At 44.4% G+C, this 20,253-nt stretch overlaps 1 protein-coding gene across 3 annotated transcripts in view; it reads right to left on the reverse strand.

The window, feature by feature from the left end:
* The window catches only part of PISD (phosphatidylserine decarboxylase), a 290,490-nt gene that overhangs the window by 85,178 nt on the left and 185,059 nt on the right, over nucleotides 1-20,253 (reverse strand). Inside the window, exons 1-2 of one of the 3 annotated variants that reach the window (XM_078667730.1) lie at nucleotides 19,557-19,787; nucleotides 16,201-16,366 (exon numbers count right to left, since the gene is read on the reverse strand). The exons of 1 other annotated variant lie outside the window; for it this stretch is intronic. In XM_078667730.1, coding sequence (XP_078523856.1) covers nucleotides 16,201-16,366; nucleotides 19,557-19,741 — 351 coding nt within the window. In that variant the 5' untranslated portion in view covers nucleotides 19,742-19,787. Of the gene's footprint in view, nucleotides 1-16,200; nucleotides 16,367-19,556; nucleotides 19,788-20,253 lie in introns of those variants that run through there. One more of the 3 variants, XM_078667732.1, reaches the window with a different exon arrangement.

Genomic DNA, 20,253 nt, shown 5'->3' on the forward strand with positions numbered 1-20,253 from the left:
ACTGGGTTCTATTATTGTGGAAAGTGTAGCTCATGCCGATGGGTTATCAAAAAGATCAAGAATTTTGAATACAACAATACAGGTGAACATAGTATCAAACCATTAGGCATTAAATAACTTTTGGAATATATGACTTTCCCTGGCACGCCACAGGACAATTAACTTTCCCCACTGAGGGACAAACCAATAACATCCCCCTGGGATATCAATATAATCTCCTTTAGATTTACAGTAGGACCCTTGAAATACCATTTGTAAATAAGATACTGTTGATACATGAACTCACCTTTCTTTCTTTTATTTGTGGATTGTTTATATTTGAATTTATTAAGTTTTTCCACCAATTTTGTCACTGTGTTTGTTTCACGTTGATCAAATTTAATAGCCAGTAAGCTATTTTTGCCAATATCGAATGTATTTTTTGATGTAAGGAGACAATCAAAATTGAGTTGTTCACACCCAATGTGTACCCATTTGAACCTTTTAAAAAAATGTGCTAAAAAACAAGAGCATTCACTGTCAATAAATAGGACGTGAATAGAAAATAACTTGTGTGATCCATGGTGTCAGAGGCTTTGTTCATTTTACCATAGTATCAAACCATTCATTAATTGTGACACTATGTATGTTGTCTATGTTATTGTGTGCACTTGCAAAAACATTTATGTGGGGAGCACTGTAAGACGACAGAGATAGAATGATGGAGCATTTTCGTGCACTCAAAAATGGCAACACAAGATATCCAATTGCAGCCCATTTAGTTCAGAACTTTCACGAACAAGAGAAGCATAAATTTATGTACCATGGAATAGAACATGTTGTTATGGATAGAAGGGGCGGCAATAGGGTACTTAAGTTGAGACGTATAGAGGCTAGATGGATCATGAAACTTAGAGCAGTAGAAGATGGCCTGAATTTGGACTCAGAGTTTGAATATTTTTTAGGGGAATGAGGAGATTTACATGTATTATTTAAGAAACGTAAAACTCAAATTTTCATATGTATTGTTGACCTCGTCTGAACCTTTATATTTGAATTGTTATAGTTAGAGACAAAACTTTTTTGTATATAAGTATTGTTTTTTATACTGGTTGGTTAAATAATATCTTTACGTGTGACAATGCTTGTTGTTATGACATCTCATGGGTACTGTGAGAATATTATAACTACATTTGTGTAACAGTACTAACTTTGTACTTATACCTTACTTTTCCCTATATGCCCTCTACCTGGGATCTCACCCCTTTCCTATTATTGAATGGATTCTTACTAATTGATAATGTAATCGAACTTTTGACATTGGGATGCTGGCACTGATTACAACAGGAATTTAACTTGTGTGATATTTACCCAAGAATTGTATGAACAAGAAATAATTGGTTGTGGGTGACTGGTTTCGTATTAGGTTAAGAACCATGTAGCTGCCAGTTCAAATCTGCTATGAGCAATTATATTTTTGTTTTCACTTTTACATTTTATGATTACTTCGATAATTGTCGGAATTATGACAACTTCAACTCTACCTTTGAGATTATACCTATTAGTGTCAGGAATGAGTAGGTAAGGAATTAATTTTGGATCTATCGAGAGGCTTGGTAGTTGCTGGCTCGAATGGGATTAGAGAGAGGACTACGTCCTCATTTTCGAATCTATGTATTATTCACTGTATCTTGCTTAAATGCCATTTACTGTTGTTAGGGGATAAATAATTCGATATGTTGAAGGAATACTTGAAGAATAGCGAGAATTGAAGCTCAATTTATTTTTTAGTCAGAGATTGTAGAAATGCGACAAATTAGATTTTTTTCTAATTTTAAAATACTACTGACACCACTGCTGGAACGAATTATTATATTCGAATAATAAGGTGAAGGATTATGTATTCATCTTATATTATGAACATCGTACAAGATGGCGCCCGTCTTTCACCTAGTAATAGCGGTCGAAATAAAAAGATGGCGCTAGTGTGAAACGCCAGTCCGTGATCGCGGGACTGTATGTGCTTCAAGACAGGTCAGTACAGATATCGAGGGGGATTAGAAGTTTACAGTCATGGATGCGGATCGTGACTCTAGTATCGGTTTTCTTGCGGTTAAATGTACTCGTGTTAACGCAAGGTCGTGTTGAATAGTCTTGAGTGGCTACTATCGATGTTGAAATATCGGAGACCGGATGAGTGGGATTATCTCTTGATACAAATGAGGTGAGACCATTTTTAGAATCTATTTGATTGTTTTGTGGGAGACCAAACGCATTGATTGTTTTGGGAATGTGGTGTCAAGTAACGCTAAGACGTGAATTCTAGAGGTTATACGTTATTTTGGCAGATTTTGCACCCTATATACTTTAGGGAATAAAATATGGGAACAGTAATAGAGTTAGATGTTGTAAGAAACTCACATTGAGTTACTCTCTTTTTAGAATGAGGATGTCGCAGATACGTTGTATTTACATTTATTATGAGGTACAGTGGCAATAAACGATTAGGAGGTGACAAAGATGGTTTTGTGCAATATTAGATATACATACAAATTAAGTGTACTAGTGTTGATCAGGCCGGTATCCTTCTGTTACAGACTCGAATTTTGATTTGAACATATCTATCATATTCCTAAGGAAAGACATGAAATGATTTATTTGAGGTAAATAACATATATAGATACACATACTTTCTTGGATTGGTACTTTGGACTTTTAGATCTACAGTTCATTTCTTCATTTCGGGTGTGGTACGAGTACTAACTAATTTAATTTAATTTTTGACTTTATTGACTAATTAACACAGAGAGTGATGATGCACCTTTTTTCGGCTCTCTCATTTGTATAAACTTTATTGGTGATGGTGTAACAAAGAGTTAATCACATGAGAAATTTACTGATATCATGTATTTCAATTTTCTGGGTTGCAGCCCTGATGAAGTCATTTGATGCATGTATATAGCATATGACGAAACACGTGTTGGCTGCGAAAGAAGTTGTTTTGGAGAACGATCATTAAAATACTTTGGACTACTCTTCAAGTTGGATATTTGGATTTGTATACAACAGTGGATTTCCTATCTTTATGAACTTTACGATTGTCTACTAAGAAGAACTAAAAGAGACATTACTTCTGCACTTATATGACAATTTTTCTAATGTACTTTGATAAACCAAGAATCTGATTTTGGTTTTTTTTTCGGATAGAGTGGTAACCTATCCCTTCTTCCTTGGAGCTCTTGGTAATTACATTTCATAATACTTTGTCTTTACATCTAGTTGTGCGCCAGAATCTATACCTGGTTACCATTTCTTTTGATCTTGTATAGGTGAGACCTATTTGCCCTGCCAATGCTTGTTTGTTACAGCATTCTCTTTTTATTGAGCATCTGCCTAGTTGAAAAAGACTTCTGTGAAACTGTGCTGAAGATTTACAGCACAGCCCCAGCCCTCAATGCAACAGATCACGCTAAGCTGCATTTGTAAAGCATAAATGTGCTTCTGATATGACAGGAGTTTTAAGATTTCCTCCATGGAAGCTTATTTGGAGACATTTTGTTGCCTGAGTACTTTGTCTACGGGCAGCTGTGAGCCGATGTCCGCATGAGTGGTTGTAGACGTGAGTGGTGGAAGTTTTCTCCAAGTAGGAGCATGTTGGTGTGGTTCAAGAGAATATGATGCATGCTCTGACGTGCTGGAACAGGCTAAGCATATGTCAAGATTTTTTTTCCGATTCAAGAATTTCTTTAGGAGCTAGAGTGGAGGATTTGCAACGTTTTGGAAGGTTTCCTTGTCCAGACCATAATTTTATAACTATCCCACGTCCAGATGCTTGTTTAGTAATGATTTCTTCTCAAAGTGGGTTTCGTAATGCTCTCTGTGGACAAGTACCTGGCACCATGAAACTAGTAGCTAAGGAGGATAGAGTCTCTACGTTCTGGCTGAGGATCCCATTAAATCTTGGAGAGGATAAACGAAGGAGCGGATGATGTTTTGGCTCCATGTGACAGCAGCTCTATTACTAGTTACCCTGTACGCAGTTCAGGAAGAGACCAAATTTTGATAGTTTAGAAGCACTTACTCCAGCCTTGATTAACCAGAATCTGGATCTTTTGGAGGATTTGCAAGAGATTAGGATCAACATAATTAAAGCTTTATCTGCAGTCAAAATTGCATTTAAATGTTATGTCCTCCTCTTTTGCCGTTCTGAACATTAAGAAAGCCTTTTCATAGTGTTGGGTTCCATGAAGGTACAGCCTGTTCAGGGCTGATTGTACTCTGCAATCATCTTCATGTGGTGGCTTCAAAACCATGCACTCTGTTCAGTGTTAAGGCTTATACGCACTATTGCAGGATTACACACCCATTCTATACATTGGTTCTAATGTCTTCCCTCAGAGAGGACTGGTGGGACAGAAGTGAGCATTTGGAGCTCTGGTAACAGCAAGATGGAAGTAACGGCACTTGAACAGGTGTGCCAGCACAGAAAATAAACATAAAACACCCACATGTTATGAGTTAATGTTGGTGTATTAGCCTAGCGCAAAACTAGCTGGAGAGCTGGAAGAAGGCAGAAGCCAATAGATACTTTACAGCACCATTTACATAAAGGGGAGGAATATGGAAAGATCTAGTGTTCGCAAATGTAATGTTTAAGGGTGGTCATGCTGTCCAAAATTTGCACAGTCTGTCATGGCACTACACTAACTGGAAAAGAACATAAATGTATACACATGATTACACATGATAAGGATAGAGCCATGTTTTATCAGGCTCACTCCCTGATCCAAATATCTTAACAGCATTTCCATGTACTTCACAACTATTTTTTCACTGTCCTGCTGTAGCCAATCCAGGCAAACTGACAAGTGACCACCCCTATCTGCTCAAATCATTACTCTTAAAAGTCCACATCTCCAATGCTTACATATGACACTCTCCTCAAAAAGACATTTCAAATCTCTTCAAAGGCACCTTTCCTCCACAAGACACCTGTACAACACTTCCAGATCACAATTTTCTCCCCAACAAACACCTCCTAGAACAACTATAACAGCCCCTTACCGGTAAAACCTCCTTTCAACCAAGCTCTGACAGCGATTTATCATCAAACTGAAAACGTATAGACGTCTTCCGAGATGTAGGAAAGAATGATACCACAAGTGCAGAGACCTCAACCACAGCATGACTTGTAAGTCCCCTGCAGTTAGTATTTTACAGGAAACAACCATACCAACGTATGCCTTACATCGAATGCCTTTCAACGCAGTCGTTAGCAAACCATTACATCGCAAGTCATTCCAACGACTTGCTGTAGGGGGCGCACTGGTGTTGGATTTAGAATCCAACACCTTCCCTGCTGTTGCACAAACTGGGGTAGGAATAGTAAATTATACTATTCCTAAGTCCAGCACGCCCCCTACAGCAAGTCGTTGAAATGAGTTGCAATGTAATAGTTTGCGTTGTAAAGGCATGCGATGTAAAAGTATATATTCATATTTCACCTGCCTAATAGGTCAGAATCTGCCCTCTTAATTATTTTTTATGATGTCCTAGAAATAATGGATGCCATTGATGGTTTAGTATTTGTTCTACTCACATTCCAGATTCGAATTTCCTCTACTCCTCTCGGATTCACAAAAACTCTACCCTTTGTAGGAAATGTGCCTTTCTGCGGGGTCACCCCAGTCTTTTCGCCTTTTGCTGGACTCTATATTTTTGCTGTCTGTAACTCATTGCACTTTACCCTTCCTAACCAGTGATACAGTGCCTGTGCTCCCCCCTTTTACCATGGTGAAATGGGTATACACCCGATTGGCATATTTAACTTACCTGTAAGTGCCTAGTATATGGTATAAAGAGTACTCATAGAATATTGAGTTAAATGACACTAGTGGACTGCAGCACCCATTGTGTCACCCAATACAGTGACAGTGAAACATGATTGAAAGCCTACCATTTATAGCCTGGTTGTTTCAGTTTAAACTGCAAATTCAACCTGTCAAAATTACTTCTGTTGACAGGTAAAAACTTCCTTTTAAATATTTTAGGCCACCGCTATGTAAGCTTCTTTGCTAAAAGGCAGGGTGTATGGCCTTTAAAAGCAGTACGTGTAAAAATCTAATGTTAAACATGTCTTTACATTGAAAAAAACTCAAACGCTATTTCATTGCAGAAAAGCTGACCTGAATGGGCAGAGATGATCCTTCTGAACCTGACAGAATATACAGGGTGGGGCTGTGAGCATCCTTTTTGACATTACAGTTGCAAATCCTGCTTGACGGGTCAGCTGGGTTTACATATAACACCAAGAGGCACATTTGAAAGGAAGAGAAAATGGATCCCACAACAATTCTTGTGATCCACTGTCTGGATGCTGGACCACCCTACTTTTGTTCTACTAGACTAGTGAGAGTGTTTAATGTGGAAGGCCACTAGGAGTATCACAGCACACGCCACACACACACCTCTATTCCCAACTTTAGTGTGGCCACAGATTTTAGACATCTTGAAAATGCCCAAAGAGATTCCGGCAGCATCATCTTATAGATTGCTCTTGCCTGGGTATATTTGGAGAGCTCTGTCCTGAACAAATTTGAACTCTATAGCCCATTTCCAGCTAATTCTATCCAATATGCTGCCAAACAATACTGAATGATATGTTAAGCTTTAAGACAGTCAGACCGAAAAGCCAAAATAGGTCTTGTGGGACCCCAATAATTCCTTCTAATTATACAGGACAGAGTCAGACGTAAAGGAAGGCACAGAGAAAGAGGTTTAGATAGAGAAAATAGCAAGAAAATACACTTCCCAGGGGGCTCTTTGGAAGTTGGGGGCCCTGGCTAACTGGCCACTTTGCCCATGCTTTAAAAAGTCTCTGGCCCCGGGAACTGTTAGCCCATTGGTTAGGGTGTGCCGAAGTATCTTTCACACCAGCTTTCTGGAACCAGGTATAAATACTGCACCTCCAGGCACTCACTTCTGAACACTTCTGGAAATTAGGAAGATCAGAAGAGGACTGAACCTGCTGTCTGCTACCTGAGAAGAGCCCTGGATCCAGGACAAAGAAGTGCACTTCAAGGGTCATAAGGCGGACCTCATATTAAAACTATGGAGGCACAATAAGCTACAAGAGGCCTTTTCCTCCAAATACCCAACTGACCAGAGGCAATGGGACCCTAGACTGGACCGTGCTGTTTGGCCTCTGCCTGACACCCTGTGAGTCTCTTAAGTGCCTCCCCCTGTGGTCCTGGAGGGGGCTTCAGAAGTGTACTCCTGTAGTGGTTTAGGACTTAAAGGTCTAAAGTCAGAAGGTAAAATCTTAGACCAGGTCAAACCTTATCGGTGTATCAGACCCACGCTCCATCTCGGTCAACGTCAAATTGCGCCTAGTTTCCGGTCTACAGTGATCATTGACTATCGCTGGTGCTTTAAGCTTCTTTGTGCTATTTCAACTTAAAACTTTAAAAATTCTTATCTCAGGTTTCCCTTATAGGATTTTTGTCATTTTGCTTATTAATTTTTACTCGTTTGTAATATGGTTAGGGATTTTTATTATTTTCCATTTTCAAAATGTACTACTGTTTTTGTTCTACTATACATATTTCACACATTCACCTACGTAAAGCTGGTCTCCTCTATGCCATAGCTACCTGGGGGGTTGAGCTCAAGTTAATTTAGTGACTCAGAGGGTCCACCAAGAAAGGGTTGTGATTATTCTTCTAGGTAGCTATTCACTCACCCCAAATAATCCAATTTCTTACACACTCCTACATAGGGAGGTGATCGCTGACCTTGGTTGCCCTGATGAATTTGCCGTTACTGTTGAAAAGGCAATTAAACATGTTGGCCATCCTCAAAGTGGTTAACAACATGCTGTTTTTTAAATATTGGGCCAACTCACGCTGTGGAATAAAAAGTTATGAGTGCGTATGTGAGTTGAACTCAATTTTATTTGAGACTTCTTGTATCCCATTCTTCATGGTGTGTTGTTTTTTTTCTTTTTCAATTTTCACACCTTTCCTGCAATGGACACATAGTTCATTTTATATGAGAAAGTTATCAATGATGACAAGTACGTGGGCAAGCTGGTGAGAACCTGCCAGTTGCTCCTCCGGTGGTGCGCACGTGAGATACTTTCTCATTTTCCTACACGTTTTTAGGTCTCGCCTGTCGATGCGCATGCGCATCGAGCTTGCGAGACTATTGGGGCTTAACCACTCTTTAACTAACTTGCAAGGAATCGTGGCGATTCCTTGCAGTGCCCGTGACTTTTAAGCTCAATGCGCATGTGCATTGAGCTTAAAAGCGCGTGCACATCAGTTCCCTCAGCCGCACTCCAGGCCCCTGCTGTTTTCACACCCTCTCCCCGCTCCGCCCCCTCCCCTGCCCGCCGTGTCGCATTTCTCCTCCCCCCTCCCCTTATCTGCCTTTCCCTCCGTCTTGTTTTTTTTTTTACCCGCTCCGCCCCCTCCCCTGCCCGCCGTGTCGCATTTCTTTTCTCCTCTTTGCTCCTCCAGCAGTTCTCTGTCTCGGCTAAAGACTTCCATTTAGGGTATTTTTTTATTAAATTGAGGTTTCAAAGAAAAGCTGAAGGAGAAAGTAATCAAATTAGTTCGAGAGGATGTTTTCATCTTTCACATTGGCGCTTTTATAGCACTTATCTACATTAAGTGTATCACTGGCACTTTCCGCTTGCGCCTGCAGCCGCCGCCTCGGCGCTGCCCGCCCGTCTTGAAGCGGTTCAGTGGCTTCATGATCACACAGGTCTGGTGCCTGTCGGACAGCCTATGGGCCACTTCCGTGTTCTGCATGAGCAGTCCCTGTCGCTTTTGCAGGCCAGCTGCTGCTGAGACGCTGACACACTCCCGCTTTCTGCTTGGCGCCACCATCCCTTCCTCGCCTTCCCCCCCTCCTTCCAGGGACGACCATCGTCTCTGGAGAGGTCATATGGGAAATTATCTTACGGTGGCTTGTTTTTACCTCTAAGAGCTATATTCGAGGTCTTATTTCGGTAATTATTTATTACATCAGCTTGATAAGGCTCACGCCTTGGGTGACTGCCGCCCAGTCCTCATGAAATTAAAGCACGCACATTTCTCTGAATGCGAGTGCCTTGAGGAGACGGAATACAAACTCCATGGCCACCGGCAATGAAGCGCGCGCACAGCAGGAATAAAGTGACTCGCTGAGCGAGGCATAGCGCAGGATAATACATTTCACGTCTCAGGTCATGCCATGACTATTTGTCACCTGCAACGGCTGCCGTGTTTATGCGGAGCCATTCTTCCAATATAGTTACATCTGTGTTTCCCCTGTATATTGTTTCACGTCAAACGTTATTATCCAGACAACAGTAGTGCCACCGCCTTCTTTTTGTTTGTTTGTTAACTCTTTTGATTGGCAAAACAAAGAAAAAGCTCGTCATTAGGAGATACAATGCCTCGCCCCCACTAATAGTTATTTTATTGTAGAACCCGACTGTCCATGACAAACGATGGTGCGGAGTTTGCTTTAATGCCACAGTCGAGCGTGTGATGTTTTGAGGAAGTGCACGTGGGGGCGTCGGCTTTGCTGACTTCCACGAATCGGCTCTCTGTAATTGCTGATATGGTCTAATAGGCAATGGAACGCCACCGTATTTGTTGTGCTCCCTCTGAACTTGCACGACTTCCTAGAAAATGCGGTAGCCTTAACCCATTTATTCATGTTGAATGAAGAAGAGGTCCCATTGAGTACTATTCCTTGGTAAATGAAGTTACGTGTTTGAGATAATGCTCGAGTTTAGTTTGATTTATGTTGAAGCATGTCTTTCTGAAAGAATGTGCACACTATTGCAGTGCCAGAATAAAACGTATCAATTATGGAGCTTTACCGCTCACATCTTCTCTACTCCTACCCTCCGCCTCCAAGAGAGCCTCCCTTCAGATACAACCCCGTCGCATATTGTGGGTGCCTGCCTATCTCGTTCTTTGACATGGATTTTTTTAAAGGCGTTGACCATCTGCCAAGAGCCTTCTTTTCATGTCAACACTGAGTCCGTCTGCCCTTCTCGCTTTATTATGGAAGTAATCCTTCCTGTTGCTCTGATTATTTTACTGTATCTAACGATAGATTCCTACCATTCGTCGTTTTTTTCTAGGGAGGAAAGGGTACTCTATTTTCACCAAGCAAGCATTACCCCACGACTTGGAGTTTGGATGTTTTATCTCTGATTGAAAAACGGAAAAAACGATTTACATGTAGGGTCTACTTTTGTAGGTGTCGCTGAGCCAACGCGCACACACAACCAAACACACACAACACCCCCCCACACACACAACACCCCCACACACACACAACACCCCCCCACACACACAACACCCCCCCACACACACAACACCCCCCCACACACACAACACCCCCCCACACACACAGCACCCCCCCACACACAGCACCCCCACACACACACAACACCCCCCACACACACACAACACCCCCACACACACACACACAACACCCCCCCACACACACACAACACCCCCACACACACACAACACCCCCACACACAACCCCACACACACAACCCTCACACACACACACACAACCCCACACACACAACCCCAAACACACAACCCCAAACACACAACCCCAAACACAACACAACACACACACAACCCCAAACACAACACACACACACACACACACAACCCCGAACACAACACACACACACACACAACCCCAAACACAACACACCCGCTCCGCCCCCTCCCCTGCCCGCCGTGTCGCATTTCTTTTCTCCTCTTTGCTCCTCCAGCAGTTCTCTGTCACCTTTCCTTCTCTCCTCCCTTGTCCACCTTTTCATTGTTTTTGCCCACCTCTCCTCCAGTTGAACTCTGTCACTAGCTCCTTTCAGCCCCTTCTCATTCCAGTGTTTTCGGGTCCCATCTCATGCTTGGGGTTAAGCTCCCTTTGCCTGCAAATGCACGGGAAAACGGACAGACACGCACCAGGAAACACCACACAGACGCAGTACAAGCATTGATTAATCACTCGCACACATCACGTTTTACTCCTTTGCTAGTGTTCTCGTTGTTTACATCAGAAAGAAACAGACCTTAAAACGATTGAATAATTGACAGAATCCTCAAATATTGTTAATTCCATTGAAGTCTAGTGAAAACGCTGCTCGAAGATGATATGTTGCTAAAATTACCGTAACAAAATCAATCCACTCACTGTAATATTCTTAATGTAATTGTATGTGCTAGCACCAGAAGGTATGGAGTGAAATTACTTAACTTGTGAGTAAACATATTTGTTCACACCCTCTCCCCGCTCCGCCCCCTCCCCTGCCCGCCGTGTCGCATTTCTCCTCCCCCCTCCCCTTATCTGCCTTTCCCTCCGTCTTGTTTTTTTTTTACCCGCTCCGCCCCCTCCCCTGCCCGCCGTGTCGCATTTCTTTTCTCCTCTTTGCTCCTCCAGCAGTTCTCTGTCACCTTTCCTTCTCTCCTCCCTTGTCCACCTTTTCATTGTTTTTGCCCACCTCTCCTCCAGTTGAACTCTGTCACTAGCTCCTTTCAGCCCCTTCTCATTCCAGTGTTTTCGGGTCCCATCTCATGCTTGTTATAAAGGGGCTGCCAAAATGCGGACACTCCTCAACCCTCTGCTTCACATGAGACTCTGCGGCTCTCCTGGGACAATAAACCACTCCAGAACAAACATGGAGTTGTCATACGCGGCCATCTATCTCAATTAAAGGCCACATAGCTTCTCTAACCTCTAGGAAAATCTAGCCCTGCTATTTAATTTTGGTGCGGGATTACTGTGTAAAGAAGGTTTGCATAACGTCTCATCTGACTAACTAGTGCTTTAGTTTAGCATTGTATGTGTTTTCATAGGCTTGTGTGTATGTCCTTTAATGCATGTGCATGCTTGTCTTTTTCTGTTCAGTTCCCGTGTCAGTGTGTGCTTACCTGGATTTCCGTTTGTCTAATTTATGTGGCCTTTGTCAACGAGGCAATCCGCTACTCTGTCCAACGTTTATGAAGACCAGACACTCAACCACGCAATGCCACTCACACACACAACGCCACTCACACACACAACGCCACTCACATACGCAACGCCACTCACACATGCAACGCCACTCAACCACGCAACGCCACTCACCCACGCAACGCCACTCACACACGCAACGCCACTCAAACAACAGCGTCACTCACACACGCAACGCCACTCACACACGCAACGCCACTCACACACGCAACGCCACTCACACACGCAACGCCACTCACACACGCAACGCCACTCACACACGCAACGCCACTCACACAAACAACGCCACTCACACAAACAACGCCACTCACACAAACAACGCCACTCATCCACGCAACGCCACTCATCCACGCAACGCCACTCATCCACGCAACGCCACTCATCCACGCAACGCCACTCATCCACGCAACGCCACTCATCCATTTGCAAAACGAAAAATGTTAAACTCTTCTATTGCGAGACCTATTGCATTTTCAATGCTTGTTGCACCATTCTGTCTTTGTGGCACATATACACTCTATTGTTGACTGGTGCTGGTTGAGTGAACTGACTGTTGACTGTTTTTCCCCCCGCTGTGGGAGTTTTAAATTATTAAGTATCGAGGCACGGGGGATTAGGTCAGAGTTCATGAAAAGAACTACTGAGCCTGGGAGAAGATAAAAATATCGCCCTACGAGTAATCCTATGTATTTATGTATACAAATTGATGAGTGCCTAAGAATGCCAGGTCCTTGTTGTTGGATTATATGTTGATTGGAGGGTGGCCTGGCATATAGATTCCCTCTATAGCTCCTTGCTGATTACAGCATTCTTATTACGTCAGAATTGTGAAATCAGGTTTTCTGATTGTGCCAGGGCTCATATTATATCCAGGTTTTCATTCTAGCAAGAGTCTGATTTTGCCAACTTTCCACAAAACTGCATCCCGGGCTGGAAAAAGTGAGGAAGTGGTAGTTCCAGGGTTGGAACGCCCTGCAACTCTGCACACCCGAAAAAAATACGGGGCAGATTCATGATGATCCCTGGGGATGCGCCAGTTATATTGCGCCGCTGCTCCGCCACCCATGGTGCGCCACATTTACAATGCGGCGCACCATGGGGCAAAAATGGCACAGATGGGTGACGCATCTGTGCCGTAAAGGTGGCGCATTGCTGGAGTTGCGTCGCAAGCGCGACGCAGCTCCAGCAAGGCTCGGGGGTGCCCTATCTGACCAATGCTGCGTCAAGACCTACGCCTGCTTCAAGCAGGCACAGGGTTTTGACGCAGCATTGGCCTGAAAGTGACTGAGTGAAGCCACTTTTGCGAGGCGCATCTGCCCCGGAACGCCCACCCTGCGCCGGAACGCCCACAAGTGGCGCAGGGCTTTACAACGTCACGCTGTAAATGGGTCGTAGGGATGCGCCACGTTTACGCCGCAGTTGCGTGACGCAAACGTGGCGCATTCCCAACATAAATCTGCCCCTACATGCTTAAGGAATTCACAAACTCCTCTCTAACTTTTTGCCGCACTGGATCAGGATAGAAATATACTTCCAAAAGGGCAAAAATAAAACTTTTTCCAGGGTGGACAACAAGAGGCTGTATGGAAAGTGAATTTGCAATAACTGAGATGGTTTTGGAATGAGGAAACGTGTGTTTATATTTGCTCGTGTGAAAATGGAATTCACAAACTTTTTGTTAAGAGTACGGTTTCCAGATCTACTCCTGTAAAGTCTTGTGAATTCCTGAAAGCACTTTAGTGAACAAGAACTAAGCCCCCCAATTTACTTTTATGTCGCTAATAATGGTTTTACACCGATTCTTTATTAATAGCTTTTTATGCATTTATTAAATATAGGCATGTTTTACTAAATCATGCCTCACAGAAATGGTATCTAGCGTTGCACAATATTTTTTACACATTTCATTTACAAAAGTAAACAATCACATATCTTGTCTTCAGGCTTCTGCACGTATTTGCATATAACCAGCGATCATTATAAATATCCTTAAACTGTAACATTTTTGCAAGGATCTAGAAGATTCAATTCAATGCTCTTTACTTCGGCGTTATATACACGTTTTTATGCTTGAACCACAGTCAGCAATGCAAGCTGAGAGCCCAGCTTACTACGTTTCCTTAGAGTATTAACCCTAATAGTTAAGGCAATGCATTCATAATTTATATATACACGTTAGAACAGCTTATACACATGGCTACAAATACTGCCTTAGTGACCGGCTCCCCCTTTTTCACAGATCTATACAGTGGGACTGTAAACTTTCAGTCAATAGTAGTCCAGGGTACAAACAAAACAAGAAACCTTGTTGCCCTGACCCCAAAGATGATGTCCCTGGGTGTCGGGCAAAAGAAATTCCACACATATGCCTCTTCATAATCTTTTTAACATAGTCAAATATACCAAAGAACAATCAATTCTGATCTCACTATGCACTGCAGTTACATCAGTTGACTGGTTCTTATTTCACCCCGAAATTGTCCTTCCGATCTTTCTCGTCCATACCACATACAGCACCCCATGGCTCCAGACTGTACCCAACTTAACTGCACCCCGCCCCCCGGGCAACAGACTCCTCTGTCAGCTTGACCTTCTGCATAGGACATGCATAGCTTATCCTTCTTTTTCATGCTCATATCCCAAAACCATTTCTAGACCTCCCACGGTCTAACAGCAGTTAGATACTGGGTGGTACTCAGTCCCACACAACTCAACTCCTTAAACTGAAATGTTCTTTCCAGCAATATCTGCCGACAGCCACTCTGACCACCCCTAACTCATTTTCCCCGCATATGTTTACTCTTTCACTTGGAAAGTGAGAGTCCTATTCAATTCTTGCACACCGCTGGAATTATTTATCTGCAACACTGCATTGGAAGTCAGATTCCAGAAGCAGAGCATCCTGAAATTTTCTATTTCATAGCCTCAAATGTTGTCTGTGCCCTAGCAATGAACAAGCAAGATTACGGTCAATGTTTTCCAGCATGCCACCCATTCAACACCTCACTTATCCTTGACAAAGTCAGAAAATGTACATGGATCATTTTAACTGCACATGAAATTACCACATCTCGGGCCACCAATACCAAGGTGGCTCGTTAGCTGCCCACCTAAGGGTGATATACTAGCACTCACGCAATTCTATGCTATAGAGACATCCTGAAACACCCCCTACATTGTGAAGACTGTCTTCTGATACCCTCCAGTCGGAAAACATCTATCTGCCAACAAATACACCCTGGTCATTGCCATGTCTTCCTGCTGTTCTTCTCATACTACCCTTTTACCTCCTACGCCCCCCTACAATCCATGTCCTACATGTGTTGAAAAAGGCCCTCAAAACAAATCTCTTCCATACAGAAGATCTTTTGGCTTTCTAATCCTCTTGAACATCAGCTGCAAAACGTATGATTGACTAAAATTTGAAATATGAAAATTATTGCTATGAATGTGCTGCTCTTTGTCTTGTAGTTTGTCTATCACCGTTCAAACACATGTTCTGAATGTTTCGACCTCAATGTTGAGACCCACGTACCTTTATGTCAGGTATGTATAGTGTTAATTTTCGAAATGCTATTCAGTAAATCAAATGAATATGAACAAATTCATCCAATCTATTCCTTTTTTTAAGGCCCAGGTTTTCTGTCATTTAACTGCACTTCCCTTCCAGATTCAACCTCCATCCCTTTCATTCATCTCAGGGCGCTCGTACCAGGAATCTACTTCCCTTATTCCAGATGTGAGCCCTAAATATACCACCAAATATCCCCCGCATTCTCCTCACCAAGCAGTCATCAAACTCATCTGCCTCTCATCTGAAAACACATCCACCTGCTCCACTGAAAGAAGTACATCACACAACTCTGCAATGCCAACATGCTGCGTCTTAAAATCTGGAAGCCTCAACTCACCAAGCACTTGGTAGCTCTCGGAGGTTTACCACTACAATAAATGAGCAAAAGGCTACAAAAGGCCAGTTGTACCGTGAAAATAAAGGTTGTATGCATATCATGACACGGATTAACTACACAATATTGTTAGTCCTTGCAAATCTGTTACCCTAAACCCAATGCCTTAGTCTGCCAGCCTACAAACCCCTTGCCTCAATAACCCTCTGCCCACCCACTTGCCCCTTACTGTCCTCATGGCTCACAAGCTATTTATAAATCTCTGCTGGACACTTACCCTGCTGGTAGGCCTCCATCCCACTCTGGCCAAAGGTTTAAGGGCACCGAAGGGCAGGAGGTAATAAAGGATTGTCAGCGGCCAAGAGCGTAGTTTCAGCGCAGACCTAGACATACAGCTCAGCTGGCCCAACCTCCTCCTCAGTGCCAGCTGGGGAAATTGCAACCTGTTGGATCACACACACAAAAGTGTCAGGCTTCTCCTTTCTGCATGCCCCAGTTATGGGTCACTTTCAGACGACACAGTAGCACAGATATGCTACATCAAGCAAGGGTTACTTACAAGACAGACAGGGGAGAGTTATCAAAAATACTAACACAAAAGGCAAGCAAAACTACCACCAGCCCCCGACATCCTCATTGCTTCACAAGTTAGCTTTTTCCAGGACCTGTTTTTTTAATTGTTATTTACTATAAATTGTGGACGGATGAGAATCCTTCTTGACTTCACTCTAATGGTGGCACCTTAGACCGTGAACCCCTCTGACAACTAAAAAGGATCCCAATGGCTCCGTTTCTAGTAACTTGAGAATAACAGTCCAGAAACTGGGCACTAATTGCTGCAGGATCTTTGTGCAAAGGTCGTAAAAGACTAGTTTATGGCAACTAACTGGTGTTATTCTGGCCTTTCATTGCACTAATATTGCCTGGCTAAGGAACATCATACCGTATTGGTTCCCAGAGGCCTGAAAACTAATACTGGTCAGGGATTGGTTGCTCAGAGAGCTTTCTTTTAGAGCTGGTAGACTGGTGGTAAGAGAAGCACACCTAAAGTCCAAATTCTGATGATCAACGCTTTCTTCCAAGCCATCTGTGTGCTGGCTTGTGGACTTATCCATAAAGTGTGGCTTTGAGTGTAGAAACCGCATATATGTCTTGGGTTTGAAGATAACCCCCTCAAGATCTGAAGGTCTGCTGGGCTGTTGCTTTTTCTATCGGGTAGTTTGAGGACCTCCCTCAGAACATACATAACACCATTCCACCAGGAGCAAAAGGTGGTGATTTACAATAGGTTGGGTAGTGCTGAAATGGGTGCTTACAGCAGCACACATCATTAGCTTTGCTGCAGTTTCCATTAATGCCTGAAACCAGAGAGCAACAACTTGGCACCAAGCTAATATCCATTCCATCCTTACGCCTTACAGAATTGGCCCACTGTTTCACAAACCAAATTCTATTTTATTGAATCAAACAGCAAAAAAGAAAATGTACGCACATTCACTGAACACATTTTTTTCAAATTAAGGTTCTAATAAAGAGATGGGACATCTTGCAATGGAGGGATCTTCTCTGGCTAAGACAACTCCCCCTGCACTAGTCTGTAAAGCCATCAAACTTGCCACCTCCAAGAGGCCGAAAACACTGCAGCCACAATACAGGCACAAAAACAACAAAATAATTTGAACCACCATGTCCCCAGTCCTAACAGCACTACACTGACTTTCGTCAATGCCCGTAGCATCCTCAAGACCATTTGCTCAAACAAATGTATCCAGGCAAAAGCCACCAAATATAACTGCCAGAATAAAAAACACTCATGCTCACACATATGCTCCATCACCCGACCAATAATCGCTGAAGATGTCCTGAACACATTGCAGCTTAAAAGGAGATAAAAGCTTCACATTTCAATTAAGAGAGCCACACAACTCAGAGCCCAAGACTATCCACTTCAAGGCCAACCACTCCAGTTAGAGGAAGAAGCTCAGAACCAGTCTTTTTCAATAGTAGCAGTCACCCTCACCTCTAAAGGGAAGTACCGAGGGGTGATGGAGTTCAGAGCTGAGATAAATAGCTGCTTGGTTCATTCATTGACGTGTTACAATACACTGCACCTTTCAGCCAATAGTGCATAAACTCTGTTATCCATAAGGTTACATGTAAAATAAACTGCGTAACCTTCAATGCCTATGTAATGAGCAGCATCTGACACCCACGCCTCACCACTTTTTTTACTTGCACACCTAGTCTGTATCACAGTCTATGAACAGCACTTGTTAGGGCCTGGTCTGCACAAGAAAATGCTAAAATAAACAATAAATGTAGCAGCAGGAATACCTTCATCAATTGCTTCTGAAAAGGGTAGCTTTGCTTACTCTAGTCCCGTGAAAAAAGCAGGTTTACCCAAGGGGCTAGTTTCCTCACCTATATCTCAGTACAAGCAAGCATGCCACAAAAGTACAGCAGACACTCAACAGGCCAAGCCAGCATGGCAGGCGCTGAGAAACGGAAGTCCTTCTACTCACAGGGTCGGGCTATTCCAACAAGGCAGTCGCATATTTAGTGGGTTCAGCCCCACTGCTATCCTGCGGGCCCAAACACTAGCCTCCTGGAGTCCTCGCGCTGACCTTTGAACCTCACGCGTCAGCAGTAATACATGTGTATCTCTCAATGCCCACTGCTCTCATAGAAAGGAGCCAGCCACATGAATTGTCCCTGAATGAAACGCAGGGCTGCCACGCTGCCGGGTCAGCAGCGCATGAGCGCTGGGGCTGCGAAACCTCCAGGATGTGTCCGTCACATAAGCCAAGTTAAGTTGTCCCTGGCCTCGAGGTCACCTCCTCACTGCCTGGCACAGACACCCTTACGGTGATGCGGCACCCGCAGGAACCCTGACCTGATACGGCCCCTTATTGTAACTTGCTGTTTGGGGACGCATTTTAAAAGTCTGTTTAAGGAATATATTGCGTGCAATGCACATCTAGTCCTGTTCAGGGCAGACCGACACTGGCACCCGTGCCATCCATCCACTGCCACCTCCGCTCTGCCATCTTAATAAAAAGCAGTGCTGGAGAATGAAGTCAGGCCGTGGGCAGGAGGCAGCTGACATGGAAACGCTGCCAACTCTGATGTCCTGAAACACAACAAAGCCACCAGTTCTTTCTCTGACGAGCTGGGCTCCATCCCAGAGGCAGAGCGCCACGATCCGCCTCCGTCCCACAGACCGGGAACACAGTGATCACATGGGCCGATGAGTTGGGCATCAGGGCCCGGGTACCAGTATCCCAGCGTCCCCTCCCCCACCTTCCTCACTGCAGACGACCACTAACCAATCCCCGGCAAGCATCGCACGCTCTGAGGGACTGATCGCTTCTTGCTGCCTCCCGCTCCTTCTCAGCAAAATATTGCCTTGGTCTGCTAGTGGGGATGCTGCTAAGGTGCCATCCATTGAGGGGCGCTGGGAGCTGTCAGCGATGCCTCTCCTCTCCAGCATCAGCATCCCTCCCTCCACCTCGCCGCCTCCCTCCCCCTTCCCCACTCAATTCAAAGCATAAGGAGCTTTGCGGTAATTAGGCCAAACAACGACTTTGCTTTCCTGCTGCCCCTTCAATCTCCTGTGCCCGCCCCCTCTAGTACCTGAATCGGGCCCGCCTGCTGGGGGTGCCGCCGTCAGGGCGGCCCAGGTCCGCGCTGCCTGGCTGCTCCTCCCCGGCCCAGCCACTGCCGCTGGCTGCCCGCGCCCTGCGGACATGGACCTTCACCTTACGGAGGTTGAAGCACGAGCTAGGCGGATTAGGCAAAGGCCTACGACATCTCACCATCTCCCCGTGTGCAGGTCTGGGCTCTGGTGCCGGCTGCTTGACTGACACATCGTCTGTGCTCAGGCTGCGCTGCCCTCCCCTCGCCAGGGAGGGATGCAGGGATGGAGGACGTGACGTCACGGGCAACTCCATTGGCTGCCCTGAAGGACACTCTGGTCCCTCCTTCTCCATCATCTCATAAATCTCTTGCTGGGTAATGTGGCTCTGCGCTGCCTCCAAGTGTACACAAGATGCAGGAAACGATGGATCCGGGGCCATACGGGTGACCTTCAGGGCCTCCAACCGCAGCCAAGTGGGGCACCTTCAACCGCCGGGCTACAGCATCGCGCTGTTACCTTCAGTGCATGCGAAACTACAACAAACCCAAGCTACAGCAGCACGGGCAGCCTAACGTGCATGCCAAAATACAGCAGCCACAAACAGCACGGAGCTACCTTAAGTGCATGCACCCCCCAAACTACACCGACATGAGGCGCCCTTGAAAAACAGCTGCATGCTGCTATCTTCAGTGG

This window comes from Lissotriton helveticus, chromosome 11 (genome assembly GCF_964261635.1).
Source record: "Lissotriton helveticus chromosome 11, aLisHel1.1, whole genome shotgun sequence".
NCBI lineage: Eukaryota > Metazoa > Chordata > Amphibia > Caudata > Salamandridae > Lissotriton > Lissotriton helveticus.